General features: G+C 32.6%; 1 protein-coding gene across 4 annotated transcripts in view; it reads right to left on the minus strand.

The window, feature by feature from the left end:
• The window catches only part of NIPBL (NIPBL cohesin loading factor), a 162,467-nt gene that overhangs the window by 28,164 nt on the left and 118,293 nt on the right, over positions 1-16,010 (minus strand). For all 4 annotated transcript variants that reach the window (XM_016142466.2, XM_036225488.1, XM_036225486.1 and 1 more), the window contains 9 exons: positions 15,819-15,962; positions 13,474-13,563; positions 12,488-12,702; positions 12,282-12,384; positions 11,582-11,680; positions 11,335-11,481; positions 9,580-9,714; positions 8,818-8,916; positions 7,940-7,993 (listed from right to left, as the gene is read on the minus strand). In XM_016142466.2, coding sequence (XP_015997952.1) covers positions 7,940-7,993; positions 8,818-8,916; positions 9,580-9,714; positions 11,335-11,481; positions 11,582-11,680; positions 12,282-12,384; positions 12,488-12,702; positions 13,474-13,563; positions 15,819-15,962 — 1,086 coding nt within the window. The remainder of the gene's footprint in view (positions 1-7,939; positions 7,994-8,817; positions 8,917-9,579; positions 9,715-11,334; positions 11,482-11,581; positions 11,681-12,281; positions 12,385-12,487; positions 12,703-13,473; positions 13,564-15,818; positions 15,963-16,010) is intronic.

A 16,010-nucleotide genomic window follows, 5' to 3' on the forward strand; every position in this document is an offset into this window, starting at 1 on the left:
CTTTTAACATTTTCCCATTTTGCATAATTTTCATTTTAGGTTTTGCAGTTTATTCTGTCAGATTTTATTTCTAGTTTATTAAGTTATCATTCAAGTCTATTAAATCTCATCCAAAAAAAATACTGTCCTCTGAAATGATTACTTACTTCTTCAATGTTAAATCTCTCTCTCTCTCTCTCTCTCTCTCTCTCACACACACACACACACACACGCTGATGTTAAACCAGCTTTTCACTCATGATATATGTGTGTATACATGTACATATGAATATGTATACATTCACACACCTTTATCCACATTATTTTTTATGTATTTAAAGTAAATTGTAGACAGAGTATACCCCTTTTTCCTTTTGAGAAGAAATTTACACACAATGAAATATACAATGTTTAGTGTACCTTTGCTCAGTTTTCTTAAGTGCATTCACCATTATAACGCAAACTATGACCAAGATATAGAACAGTGGTTCTCTATCTTTAGCTTATTATCAGAATCATCTGGAGAGACTGTTAAAATACAGAATGATAGCCTCCACTTTCAGAGTTGCTGATTAATTTAATCTGGGGCAAAGCCTGAGAATTTGCATTTCTAACGAATTGCAGACCCACTCTTCTGATTTTTCCAATATAGTTTAGTTTTGCCTCTCCTAGAATTTCATATAAATGAAATCAGAATATGTACTTTCATGTGTAAGGCTTCATTTACTCTGCATAAATGTTTTTATTATTTACATATGTTGCTATATATATCAATAGTTTATTCCTTTCTAATGTGGAGTGCTTTTAAATTGTATGGGTATATCAGTTTTTTTTTTTTTTTTTTTACCCATTCACTAGTTGATGGAGACAGAGACAGTATTTGATTGAAAACTCAGGCAGGAGAAACCAAGCTGCTCCTTAAATATTTTGCTTAGAAATCTCAACAAAATACACAATTCCATTGCTTGAAATTCTGCCTTCCATAAAACACTAGAACAAGAACACAATTCAGCCAAGTTTTTTGCCACTTTTAACAAAGAATGCCCTTTCTCTAGCATGTTCTAGCATGTTCCTCATTTCTGAAACCTCATCAAATTTGTCCTTTACCGTCAATATTTTTATCAACATTCTGTATGTGGTGCCATGTATTTTCCAAGACAGCTTTTCTACAGCTCTTTTCTGATACTTCACAAGAACTGCTTTTACATGTCTCTTCACAACAGTATTAGTTTTTCCTAGTATGCATCTCAAAACTCTTCCAGTCTCTACCAATTATCCAATTCCAAAGGTGCCTCCACATTTTTTAGGTATTGTTTCAGCAGCACCCCACTTCTTGGTATTAATTTCTGCCTTTGTCAGCTTATGCTGCTCTAACAAATACCACAAGCTAGGTGGCTTAAAATAGAGAAATTTATTTCTCAAAGTTTTAGAGGTCGGGAAATCCTAGGTCAAGATGCCAGCATAGTTGGTCTCTGGTGAAGGTCCTCTTCTAGCTCCCAGATGGTTTTCTTATTGTCCCACATGGTAGAGCAGAGATCACCTCTCTCACATCTCTTCATAGAAGGGCACTAACCTGATTCATGAGGGCTCTACCTCATGACCTAATGATCCCACAAAGGTCCCATCTCCTAATATTATCACACTAGGGATTAAGCTTGAACACAGGAATTTTAATGAGACACAAATATTTAATCCATAGCATTCTTTGAGGAATCTTCTTGAGGAAGTCCCATACACTACTGAAAATTTATACTGCTGGTTTTTTTGTTAACCTTCCCCAAAGGGAACTATGGCCTTTTACCAAGTTAGCTGTCCACTGGAGAGAAGGAAATTATGAGACTTTTTAAGGATTACTAGGCACTGGCTCTGAACTGAAACTAATTCCAGGAGACCCAAAACAGCACTATGCCCCAACAGAGTAGGGGCTTATGGAGGCCAGGTGATAAATGGAGGCTCAAGTCTGTTTCATAGTGAGTCTACTGGGTCTCCGAATCCATTCAATGATTATAATCCTACTTCCAAAATGTTTAACTGGAATAGATGCACTCAGTCCTTGATAGTCCCCACTTTGGCTCTTTGATCTGTGGAGTGAAGTGCTATTATAGTGGGAAAGGACAAGTGAAGCCACTATGACTACTTCTAGTAAATCAAAAGCAATACTACATTATTGGGGGGATTGCCAAGATCAGTGCTACCATCAAAAACTTGAAGGATTCAGGGTAGTGATTCATACCACATGCCTATTTGGCCTGTGCAGAAGAGAGATGCATCTTTGAGAATGGCAGTGGATTAGGGTAAACTTAAACAGGTGATAACTTCAATTGCAGCTGCTGTATCACGTGAGGTATCATTGCTTGAGCAAATTAGCACATCTCCTGGTACCTAGTATGTACCCATTGATGTGTAAGATGCCCTTTTCTCCATCCTTGTCAAAGGCCCACCAGAAGCTGGCAAGGCCAGCAATATACTGCATTGTCCTACCTCAGGAGTATTTTAACACTCTAGTCCCGTATTACAATTTACTTTTGCAAGATCTTGATTATCTTTCCCTTTAACAAGATATAACACTGCTCTATTATATTAATAACATTATGCTGATTGTACCTGCTGAGCAAAAAATAGCAACTATTCTAGACTTATTGGTTAGACTTGTGTGTCTGTCACAGGGTGAAAAATAAATCCAACAAAAATTCAGGGGTCTTCTAGTCCAGTGAAATTCCTAGGTGCCTAGTGGTGTGGGGGCATGTTGAGATATCCCTTCTAAAGTGAAGGATAAGTTGCTGGATCTGGCCCCTCCTATAAACAAAAAAGAGGCATAATGCCTAGTGGGCTTTGGATTTCGCAGACAAATTCCTCATTTGGGTGTATTACTCTGGCCCATTTACTGAGTGATCTGAGAAACTACCAGTGCTGAGTGGGGTCTAGAATAGAAGGTGGCTCTGCAAGTAGTCTAGGCTGCAATGCAACAACTCTGTTGCTTGGGCTCTATGATACAGCAGATCCAGTGCTGCTTTAATTGGTGGTGGCAGATAGGGATGTCGTTTGGAGCCTTTTGCTCCTACATGTGAATTGCAGCAGAGGCCCTTAGGATTTTGAAACAAAGTCCTGCCTTTCTCTATGAGAAAGCTCTTGGCCTGCTACTGTGCCTTAGTAGATACTGAATGCCTGTCCAATCACAGACCACTACATTACCATGCAATCTGAGTTGCCTATCAAGAACTGGGTATTATCTGACTCACCAAACTGTAAAACTGGGTGTGAACAGCAACACTTTATCATCAGATGTAAGTGGGATATCCATGATTGGGTCAGAGTAGACCTAAAGGCACTAGTAAGTTACATGAAGAAGTGGCCCAAATGCATATAGTTCCTACATATGCTACATCGCCTTCTCTCCCCTACCCTGTACTTATGGCCTTGGCCTTATGAGGAGCTCTCTATGACCAGCTGACAGAGGGAGAGAAGACATGGGCTTGGTTTACAGAACGGTCTGCATATTACGCAGGCACCACCAATAAGCAGACAGCTGCAACACTACTGCATCTCCCTGAAGGACAGTGGTGAAGGGAAATTCTTCCACTGGGAAGTACTTTGAGTGAGGGAAATAGTTGTTCACTGTGCTTGGAAGAAAAAATGATTTGATGTATAATTACATACAAATTCATAAGCTGTGGACAATGGTTTGGTTGGATGGTCAGGGACTTAGAAGGACTAGGACTGGAAACTGGTGACAAGGAAATCTGGATAAGAGGCATGTGCATAGACCTTTCTGAATGGGCAAAAATGTGAAGATATTTTCCACATGAATGTTTATGATAGGGTGACCTCGGCAAGGAGGATTTTAATAATCCAGTGGATAGCATAAGCCATTCTGTAGATACCTTCTCTGAGGATATGAGCCTCTTTCCCCGGCCACTCCTGAAATCGTCCAATGGGCTCATGAACAAATTGTCCATGATGGCAGGGATGAAGATTATGCATGGGCTCAGCAAACTAGACTTCTATTCATCAAGGCCAACCTGGCTATGGCCATCACTGAGTGCCCAATCTACCAGTAGTAGAGACTGACATTGAGCCTCTGATATGGAACCATTCCGTGGGTGATCAGCCAGCTGCCTTATGAGGCAGGCTGCAATGGATCGCTTCTATCATGGAAGGGGAGCATTTTGTTCTCATTAGAATGAACATTTATTCTGGATACAGATTCGCCTTCCTTGCAAGTAATACTTCTGCCAAAACTATTACCTGTGTGTGTGCATACATGCATGTGCATACACACTAACAAAATTAGTCAGTGGACAGTTTGGTGCATGTGTGAATTTGAAGCTATTTTATACAATACTTGAAGTTCCCCTAGGAAACCACATTCCATAAATTGGGAATTACTGATCTATAAAAAACCAACAACACATAAATAATAAAAGTGAGAAATATCTGAAATTGGATGGAACAGAATACATGTAATATGAGCTCATGAGGAAACAGTAAATGTGCTAATTATTTTTGACTCAAAAAAATTCTAATAATTCCAGCAGTCCATTCTCTATATCCTTCCTAGCTTCTCTTAAAGTTTATGCATAATTGCTAAAAGTGGTTATGTCTCTGTCACGTTTTATATAAATATTTATGAGCTTTAGTTCTATATTAAACTCTGCTAGTTTAACAACTGTATCACAGAGTCACAATGTCAATGGTAAACTACATAGCTGGCAGAAACTAAATTAGGAACACATAGAATAGGGAGAAAAAATTGAATGGACAACTAAAGAGGGCGAGAGTGTAAAGATATAAAGAATATTAAACTACTACTGCTTAGATATTATAAAGGTAGTCATCTTTCTGCTTCCAACTTGCCAATAATACACAGGGATAGTATCTTACAATCTTTTTAGTAATACTAAATAAGATTTCTGATAGCTACACTTAACTTTTAATCAGTTATTGTAATCAGATGAAACATGGTTATAAAGCCTTCTAGAAATTATAATGTCTCCTTTGGAATGGCTGACGTAAATATAACTAAGATGGCCATAAGGGTCTATAATATAGAGCTAATTATTTGATTTAGAAAGGAAATAAAGCCAAATATATCACGTAAAATTATGAAATGGAAGATGATTTAAAGAGTCTAAGATATTATAGACTGGGTAACATAAGCCATAAAGGTGTTTAAAAGGACATCTTAGTAATTTTTAAAAATTAACATACTACTACACACCATGAGAATGGTTAAAGTTAAAAAGACTGACTATACCAAGTTTTGGTGAGGACGTGGAGCAACTGAACATTGCTGATGTAATAAAATGGTTCAGCCCTTTTAGAAAAGGAGTTTGGCAGTTTCTCACTCACCACATGACCCAGCAATGGCACCCAGAGGAATTTACACAGGAGAAATGAAAACACACATCCACACAACTTCCAAACAAATATTCATAACGACAGTGTTCATAATAGTCCAATTTTAAACAACCCAAAAGTCCACAAATTTGTGAATTAATAAAGAAATTATGACATCGATACCACTCGCCAATAAAAATAAAATATTAATATACTAGCAACATTCTGCTATTTATAGGAAATGAAACACAAAATACTACAAGCTGTATAATCCCACTGAAATGAAATTCTACAAAAGGTAATTATAGTAATAAAAAGCAGACCAGTGGTTTACTAGGAAAAGAAGGTCAACTAGAAAGAGGCACAAGGAAGCTTTTAAGGGATGATATTCTGTATCTTGATTGAGCTGGAGGTTGCATCACTGAATATAATTTTAAAATTAAACTGTACACCTAAAATTAGTATGTTTGCATATATATTATGCCTCAATAAAATAATTTTGGCTATTAAAAATATACTAAATACTGTCTTATTACTAAAATATTGCTAAAAATAAAAAATTAAACAGAAACAAATGGACTTAACAAGATAGTAAATTGTTGACATCATCAAATAGAAAAAGTTATTTTAAGATAGATTTCTAATGGTATACCTTTAGTGAGTTATAGATAAAAAGAAATGCAAAAAAGTCTTAAGTTGTATCCAGTAATCTTATTGTTAATACAGTAGAACAAAGCAAATAAAAAATTGTGTTCATTTCCTTGGGAACCAAGACTTTTTGCCTAAAAGAATAAAGTCAAAGAGGTGAATCTCATAATCTTAAATATGAACTAAAAATATCAATATAAATTCTTGATTTATTTTTCTCTAAAAAAAATTATGTATTTTGTAGCTCTACCCTTTAAAAAAACCTAAAACTATGACAACCCTTAGTAATGAACATCCAGAGCACCCAGATTATTCCCACTGAGGGGCATTGAGCTCTTTGGAAAAATGGCTGATTTTAGGTTTAGGGCAGAAAATGTACAAGATGAGTTTGAGGCATCTTGTAGATGCAGAAAGAAATGAGGTTACAGAAGAGTAATGAAGATATGTCAAAAAGAAACAAGACCGACTCAAAGAGACTAATACTGGGCAAAGGTAGGAATATTTGAGCTTCGAAAAGAATTATGATTGTGATAAATTAAAATCCATCAAAGACATAAAAAATCTATTAGTTCAAAGTGATATTAAAAAATGAACAAACTCGTTAGTCACCTTTGGAGGCTGACAGGAAAACTCATTATTCTGAAAACTGATAAATAAATGGAAAATAATCAAACATTTCCCTTGCCTTTCCTATACAAACTATATGTCAAAGTGACAGATCAAGACAAAATTCCTCTTTAAAGAAGAATTCTAGTTAATTAATATGAAACAAAGGAAATAATTACAAAAATATCAATATTTCATAACTTCTAATGGAAGTAATGAATCTAGGTAATGATCATTTAAAACCAATCCTGAAAGACTTGATAATAGATGCACCACACTGACAACACCTAAACTCAAGAGACTGAAGGAAACGGGAGAACCAAATACTATTTGCCTCCTAACGTGATGCAATAATGTTCAGCATCACCTATGAAGTATTCTTGTCTCATACTCTCAAAAGTGAACTTCAATATTATTAAGCCTCTATATCTAAACATTTACAGAAATGGTGGATAGAGGAACAACTTGAATGACACCAGAAGGAAGAGATCTATGAAATCCAGAATGTCAGACATTCTACAAAAAAACACACAAGTGGCATGAAAAAAAGGAGGGGTGAGGGGTCCACTATTATAGATTATGAGACTTAAGAGCCATATCAACCAAACAACTGCAAACCAACTATAAAAATACATTTTGAGATGATCAAGGAAATCTGAACACTAAGTATTAGATATTAGAGAATGATTTATTAATATTTACTTTGATACAGATGATGATGTTCTGGTTATTTTTTTTTAAAGTAATTTCTGTTAGAGACAGATACTAAAGTATTAATGGGTAAAATAATATAAAGTATGGGAATTGCTTTAAAAGTATTACAGCAAAAAAACAAAAGATGGGAAAGAGAAAACAAGAATGGAAAATTGCTGACAATTTTTGAAGGTGGGTGATGGGTATTTCTATTTGAAAATTTCTGAAATAAAAAAAATTCATAGGGAAATAAACATTTCCATTTATAGAATTTTAAAAGAACATGAATTGTGAAATAATTTCACACTACTATAGGAAATTCTAAGTATTTTTAAAAATGTCAAATAATGTAAATATATATTTAACGTAGTATGTATATCTAACTTATAGATCTCATGCCTATCATGTAGATGAAAGGGACAAGAAAAAAATAATTATCTGGAAGAAAGGGAAGATATAATTTCAATTACTGATTTAGAAAACTTGTAACAAGCAAGTGAATAATTAATAGGGATATTAACTAAAACACTTCATCTAATATGCTGAAATAAATTTTCCCTACCAAAAGATAAATATCCTCCAAAATAACTGAAAAGGTTCTTTATATCATAAAATCTACAAAGAACTTGTATTGAATTTCATGTTATCTGTTATCAGGAGTCCAAATAACACTCACATTTTGAAGCAGTTGCTCAAACCAGTCATATCCAGTATCTCTGCATGCTGCAACCTAATGAGGAAAATATAGTGAAACTATCAAAATTAGACATTTACTTCATCTGAATAAAATATTTTTGCTATGCTTTAGCATTAAGTATATACGTAAATGTCCTCAATTAAAAAATTTATTTTTAAAGTAAACTTTTATTCACTAAGCCAATAATTTAGAATAAAGAATTTTGTTCTAAAAATACCTTGGAATACATTCAAAAATTAGTGCAATGTATAGAAATTAAATGTGGTATTACATTTTGAATAATAACATGAATCACATGCCATCAGAAAAAATCTGTAAGATGGAAAACAAACTGGAAATGTTTGCTTCATGTTTTCCTTCTAGATAGATTCAAAGACATCGGTAGAATTGATAAAGATGTAATTGATAATATTAAATTTCTTATGCTTGAAATATGAAAAGTACTATGAGTCAAAAAATTGATAGCTTATGTGTATAAACAGACATACTGAAACTAATTTTAATTCATGTCTTCTGAAAAAGGTAGGAATTACTATCTCATTTCAGGATGCTATCCTTGGGCTATTGTATCTTTTCATCTACTTCTTTCCCTCTCAGTTTTCAATCATTGAAGGAATGTGAAGAATTTTAATAATGGTGCTTAAGTCAATAAATGCCAAAAAGTGGGACTATGCAGAAGACCGATCTTATCTCACTTGTATCACTTGAGCCTATCCAGAAATATGAAGAAAGGGAAGTAGTACTAAATGTTGAGGTTAACCAAATATCTCATTACTGTCTCTCCCTTTGTAAAATGGGGTACACCTCAACTAGGTCTGCACTGACAAGGTCTAATCCCTTGTTCCAGTTCTTCTTACCACATCAGTGATGTTTAAAATTTTCCTTGTCATTGCTTCTTTGTCATTGTGTGGAGTTGGAGTAAACCAGAGTTTTTGGAATGTTTCATTCACTAATTTCTAGAAGAAAAAAAATTCAAACTAAGTAACTAAAACAAACATGGCAAAATTCTCAATCCCAAATTTTCATTAAAGCTTAAAACAAAGCTACAAATAACTAATAACAACACAAAATAGTGGTATTTTTTGGTGTAACTTCTTCAATTTCTTTCAAATCGCCAATTAATTTTTCAAAATTAATTGCATAGTATACATTCGAATGTTTCTGATCAAATTAAAAAATATTTTTACTCCTTTTGGAGAAGTTATTTAAAAACAAAAACAAAAACAAAACAAATATTGGTACAATCATATATATGTAAATTCTCTAGTAAACTCAGGGTTAAACTTCCAACAAGGTATTTACTAATTTATAAAACCAACCGCATACCATGTGAAAATCAAAATAACTTCAATTCGATAGACATTTCCTTTATGTAATGTAATCTCTACAATGACATTAAATATTGTAATTGCTGAATTTGTTGGGAAAGATAGATTTTATTAATTGATATAAGATCTAGAAATAAAAATGTATCAGCCTTTTTCTTGAATTTATAATCTCAAATATGATTCACTGTAAAGTTTTATATTAAATCAACAAAATCTAGATATAGTAAACATTTACATTATTTAAAATATTAATGTAACATAAAATTTAAAGAAGTCAATGTTTCAGTTTACCTTAATGCCCTCTTCATCATTAACTCTGCGAATCATTTTTACACACATTTCTGTAATTTTTGGAAATGTTGGTTGTTCAATACAGATGTCTCTTAGAATCTTTATTACCCTTTTCCTGACACTGATACCAGTATCCTAAGAACAGAAAGGCATTTTTAAAATGTCAAAAAAAAAAAAAAAAAAGATACCTAGGTGTATGAAATATGATGAAATTAGAAAATACCAATAAGCATATATTCACTATATATTATTATGATAAACATGGTCTATACTTTCTTCTTTATATGCTTTTCTACTCAGGTTACTATGCATAATTTTGTTATATTGTCATTATTTTTAAAATATGATATCCCATACATGAAAATATATTACATAGTAGTGAACACAATACTAGAGTATAAGCTTGCCAAAATTAAATGACATAACAAACATGAAGCTTTTGGAATAGTGTATAGCACTCGAGTAGCATATGAAACATTTTTAACTGAAATCTAATCAAATCATTGCCACTATCTTATGATTTATAGGAAACAGAACAAAGTAATAAATTAAGTTAAACAAAACAATGAGGAAATAAGACTGACCTATTTTTAAAATTAATCAATGCAAGGAGAAAAGTTTGTGATAGTTAAATATTCTAAATTTTAAAATATGACCACCAAATGCAAAATATGATCTTTGATCAGATTCTTAAAAAAAAAAAAGAGGCAAGACATTTTTTGTTCAATTTTTGGGACAACTGGGGAATCTGAATATGAACTGGCTATTAGATATCTGGGGAGTGTTAATTTGGTTGAGTGAGACAATGATTTTTGTTTACAAGAACAACATCATTTTTTGGAGAGTTAAGCTGAAATATCTACAAGAGAAGCAACAAAACTTTTGTAATTTAAACTAATCTAGCAAAAAATATAGATGAAACACGGTGGTGGATACATGGGTGTTCATTATCCTATTTTTCTTTAATTATAAATTTTCATCATTAGTTTTAAAAATAAATAAAAAGCATTAAATATTTATTGTGCAAAATAATTTCCATTATTCAGTTTAGTGACTGTGAAAATATTTTAGGATATAATGTTAAGATAGATGCTCTCAGAGTACATTAGATTTGAGAGTCTTGCTGGTTTTGCCTTTCACTGTTGAAAAGACTGAGGAATTGAAAGGAAAAAAATTCTTCCACTCTATTTCAACAAAGATTTTATGCTAGGTGAAGCTGAAATTATCTATAACTCTCAGTCACACACTATTCTGATACTAGGCTAAAGGTGATTTTCTTAAGTTTGTTCTTCAGACACAAATGACTTTCTGGTTTAACTTGCATGTAATAATTCAGCGTTAAGGAAACACACAAAGGATTCAAAAATATTGTCAGATACCAAAGTTCTGTACTTAGCTCTCACCTAAATATTCTTCCTGTTTATATATGTACACATATAGTTACTCTTGATTCTTGTCCAAAATATTGAATTATGCCATGTAGTTCCTATCATTTAGTCACTGTACACTAACATAATAGAAAAACAATAGTAACTGAAAAAAATCCAATTTTCACCAATAATTACAGTACTGAACAGCCTTCCTCTTGAAATATGTCCTTCTTTAAAAAGTTGCTATATAGTTCACTGATTTGCCAATATAAATAAATAATTGATATTTAGTTTTCTAGCTAAACATTAAAAAAAAAGAGGTGATACTACTAGGAAAACAAATTTATATTCATGAATCATAATAAAAATGACAAAACAAACATACCAATATTCTTTCAATCAGCATATCATAATACTGCTCAGCAAGCTGAGGTCGACAAAGGACAAATCGACCTAGTAATTCTACTGCTGCTTCCCGGACACTAGTGGAGTTATCCATTAATCGTCCATGAACTCCTCGTTGCATATCAAGCTACAGGAAAATAAAAAATATATAACGTATACTAAGTAGAGCTATATTTTAATTTGATTAGAAAGGTTAAATAAGAAGAATCATTTGTGATCCTCTTTACCCTGGCTAGGATACTGGGGTCTACAGCAACAACCTCAGATAAACACTTCATGGCTTTTGTTCGAACGGCAATTGCATTTTCACCAAGAACTCGAAGGATCTGCCAAGCAAACATTGACATTTTCATAAATTTAAAACACACAACATTTAATATAGCATGAAAACAAGTTGAAGAAATGAAAATAAATACCGTGTTTACCTCTCTTTAATTTTTATATAAGTGAGTAAAAGACCAATTGTCTTATTGATCCAAAGCTTTAACCTAAAGGTCAGTACACATGGCAAGTGAGGCATTCTACACTTTAGGGCCTTTTCTTTATCCTGGCATTCTGAATTAAACCTGGTTTTTTATTGGTATGCTTCATTTTCAAGGATCTGTAGCCTCACTAAAACCTTGCTAGGTATAACTTTAATTAAGGATATTTATTATCATTTAAATAATATATGATAGTATTTAAATAATGTTTTTACAACATCTATCATTCTATCTATAAGTGTGCATACTCCTACAGATATATAGCCATGTAAAAGGCATGCAGAACAAAGACATTTAAACAAATATGGTACACAGAGATAAATGCTACTTTCATGATTTTTAATATATCTATTCTCAATAATGAACGGACATCATACTCTACCTCACAAATACTCAGAATTACAAATATCAATATCATTGTGTAAGGAATTCTGATCCATTTTACCTGTGTCAAATAAATATCAAAGCTCTGGGCAAACGGCCTCATAGAGGCCAAGTATCGAACAATCAAACAAGCATCATCATAGTCCACTGTATCAGAGTTCATCCTGCAACGAAAAGTCATTAAATTTTTATTTTTATTTTAAATTAGGTAAATAGATTTCAAAGAGATAACTGAAAAAGTAAAGATGTTTTCTCTTTGGATCTTACTTTAATGTGCTGAACTGAGAAGGCGTGGTTTTGATAATGCTTCTAAGAAACTTTTTTCGGTTTTCAGCCCGATGCATAATTTGACCAGTTGTCTCAACTTCCTTTGCATGGTGTGTTCCTTCTGATGATTCCTCATCTTTTTGTGATTTCATTGCTCTTTCTGTTTCCAGAGTTGTGTCACGAAACCATTGGGCTATATAGAATTTACGAGAAAACTGAAAAAAAGAATTAGATAAGACTTGAGTTTGATGAAATTAGCAACAATTTCCAAACCATTGATAAAATTAAACAACTCACAATCAGAAATGAGATTAAGGTTTACTTTAAAACAACTTCCTAAAAAAGTTTAGAACAAATGGACAAAATGCTGAAGGTAGACTAGTTATTTTCAAAATCTCACCTTACATCTTTAAAAACTACACAATTATTGAAATATTTTAATACTGAGTCATACCTATAACCTGTTCCTTTCAATAGAGATGGCAGATGCCTGAATAGCTTAGCAATCTCTTTAGACTCCATTTCTATCAGTTAAAAAAAATTAAAAAGCACTTCAATATATGCACACTATTCTCATAGCTTATAAATTTTACATGTGAACCTAGTATACTAATATTTTGGATATGTAAAATACACAAAAACAGTATTAAAAGATTATATTAAAAAGAAATATACATATAAATGCTAATAGCTTTTTTTATACGCTAATAGATAATGTAATTGCCTGGGCCAGGCCCATTGTCAGCACCAATGGTCTAAGCCTAGTCCCATGTCACACAATTTCATTATACTATAATATCTGTATCAGAATTCCATATAAAACAAATCAATCCATAACTATTCTTTTGTTTAGATTATCAAATATCCTTTTTTCCAAAAATCAATATTCTAAACAACTTCCCTCTTCATGACACTTCCCAATTTTCTTTCAGAACCAATTTGAATAAACATGTGATATCTCCAAAAAAAGGAGAAAAGAATCCTACCACTAGTGAAGGATCAGTCTCAGTGTTTTCATCCAAGTAATCAAGCAATGCTTTTTGCAGTTGTTGGATTTCATCTTCACCTCCTGAAACCTATAAAATAAACCAAATAAGAACAACGAAAAAATACTAATGCAGTTTAATTATATAGCTGTAAACACAAATCTGCGGGAAAAAAAACTGGTAAATACAGCAACTAAAAGGAAGAAATAGAAGAATACTATCTTTGAAAAATATGCTGATAGCTGAGGTTGGCTTTTATTTTTATGAACTACATGTCATCTTTCTTTGAAGTAGCTCATAGGTAGCGAACATAAAAACTATCAAAATAATGTGTTAAATCTTCAGAGGTAGAAAGGTCCTAGCACTGGTTTTCTGTTAAGAGAAATCCAAACTTCTAATCTAGTAAATGGAAACTGTTGTTTTCTGTATTAGTACGTGTTATACGTTTCCTTGGGATATTACTTAAAAAGAACGTTTTGTAAGGGAAATATTTTATTTTATTTTTAATTAATGTAAAAATAGTACTTTATTTCATGCAGTATATTAAATATACAGTGCATGAGCTGTTCGCTTGATAGGAGCACAGAACGACTGAATCTTTAGGTCCTGTCAATAATAATACATAGCAGAAATTAATTGTGAGTTGACATTCATGTCTATAGTTTATATTTTAGCTTTGCCACATGAAATGCCAAATATATGGTTTAGAATATATCCAAGTAGAAAAAGATTAGAATAACCCATGTTCTAGGAGAGAGGTAAAATGGATAAATTAAGAAATCCATCATAGCACTGTAAACCAGTATGCTGTAAACTTCCAAAAGAAATTTGAAAGTATGTTGAAAGCTTCAAAAATATTTATAAATAACTCTTACCCTCTAGTTTTACAGTGTACTATCTACATGGCCATATGTGGCAAATAAGAGGTTCTAGGTCCACTCTAAGAAATACCGAACTCATTGAGCACCTAGATCTTGGTTTCCAAATTACCATTTTCCAATAAAAGGAACCTGCACTACTTGGAGAAATGGCTAATTTCTAGGACTGAGGCAAGGACAGTAAAAGATTAGCCTAAAACATCTTGTTGTAGAAAGTCCCCAAAGAAAGAAAAAGAAAGAAAGAAAAAAAGAAAACCAAAAAGCCAGCTTGAAGCAGCACTCACTGGGACAACTTGAATATTAAAATAATGACAGCAACAAATTACATTAAAAAGAACAGAAATAGTAGTATTATATTAATGGTAATGTCTTGCTTTTGACAGTTGTACTGTGGATATAAAGGGAGTAGTTTGTAGAAAATATATACTAAGCAGTGGTTCTCAAACTTCAGCATTCATTAGAATCATCAGGAGAGTATGCTAAACCACAGACTGCTGGGTCTCACACCCACAGTTTCTGATTCAGCAGATCCAGAAAGAGTCCTGAATATTGGCATTTTAAAAAGTTCTGAGGTGATGTTAATGCTGGTGCTACCTGTCTAGAGAATCACACTTTGGAATTCAGTGGTAATGTCTGCTCAAATGGTTCAGGAAAAAAAATGCATATACAGATACACATAAAGGTATACTTCGAAAAAGAATGATAAAGCAAATATAAGTTTTCAACAATTAAGGAATCTGGATAAAAGGTTTATGGGAGCTCTTTGTATTAGTCCTGACTGTTCCGTAAGTTTAAAATTATTTCAAAATACAAAGAATGGTAAAAAAAAACTGGAGGTATTTCTAATGGCCAGTATGGATAAGGTTACAAACATTAAAAAAAAAAAGAGCAGAAAAAAATGAAAACAGTTGTCTATTGCAGGATTAGAGATCATTTACCTATTAATTTTCATAAGTAATTTTTGGTATTACTACTACCTCATTTATACTTAAAAAAAAAAAACAAAGAATAAGTATAGCAATAAAACACTTTTTCCACCAAACATGAAAGCTCCCTATATAATAAAATGAAAAGAAGCTCTCTTCACCTTTCCCTAATATAAAAAGAAACACAACAAAGGTACAAAACAATTTGAAGTAAAAGATCATCTTCTTAGTAAACTAAAGATTGAAATAAAAAACTTATGTTAAACCAAACAGAAAACAGCATCATACATTAGTAACATTATAGTTTGTAAAAACAAAGCAAACTAAAGACTTATGTAAATCATTTAAATGTTCCTGTTAGATATTATAATTTACCCTAAGGTATTAACTTTCTTCAGCGGGGTTTTTGAAAAACCCACTTTTAGAAGTATAGATCTTATTTTGAATCTACAAAATGAAATGCCAACACTGACATTAACAATACCCAAAGAAAGCATTTAACTATTATTTATCTCCGAATTTTAATCCTTTATCTCAATACCTGTTTTAAAATTCGTTCTATAGAACCCTGATCCATTTTGCTTGTAACAGCATCTTTCCTCAGTCGAGCAGCAACAGTTCCAAGGTAATCAAGAGATGCTACTCTTAAAGCCATCTCTGTTGACTTGTTACTGAATTGATGAACCTAAACATCAAAACAGCGCAAAATTTAATTCAATCAATTTATAACAGT

This window comes from Rousettus aegyptiacus, unplaced genomic scaffold (assembly GCF_014176215.1).
Source record: "Rousettus aegyptiacus isolate mRouAeg1 unplaced genomic scaffold, mRouAeg1.p scaffold_m13_p_8, whole genome shotgun sequence".
NCBI classification, from domain to species: Eukaryota; Metazoa; Chordata; class Mammalia; order Chiroptera; family Pteropodidae; genus Rousettus; species Rousettus aegyptiacus.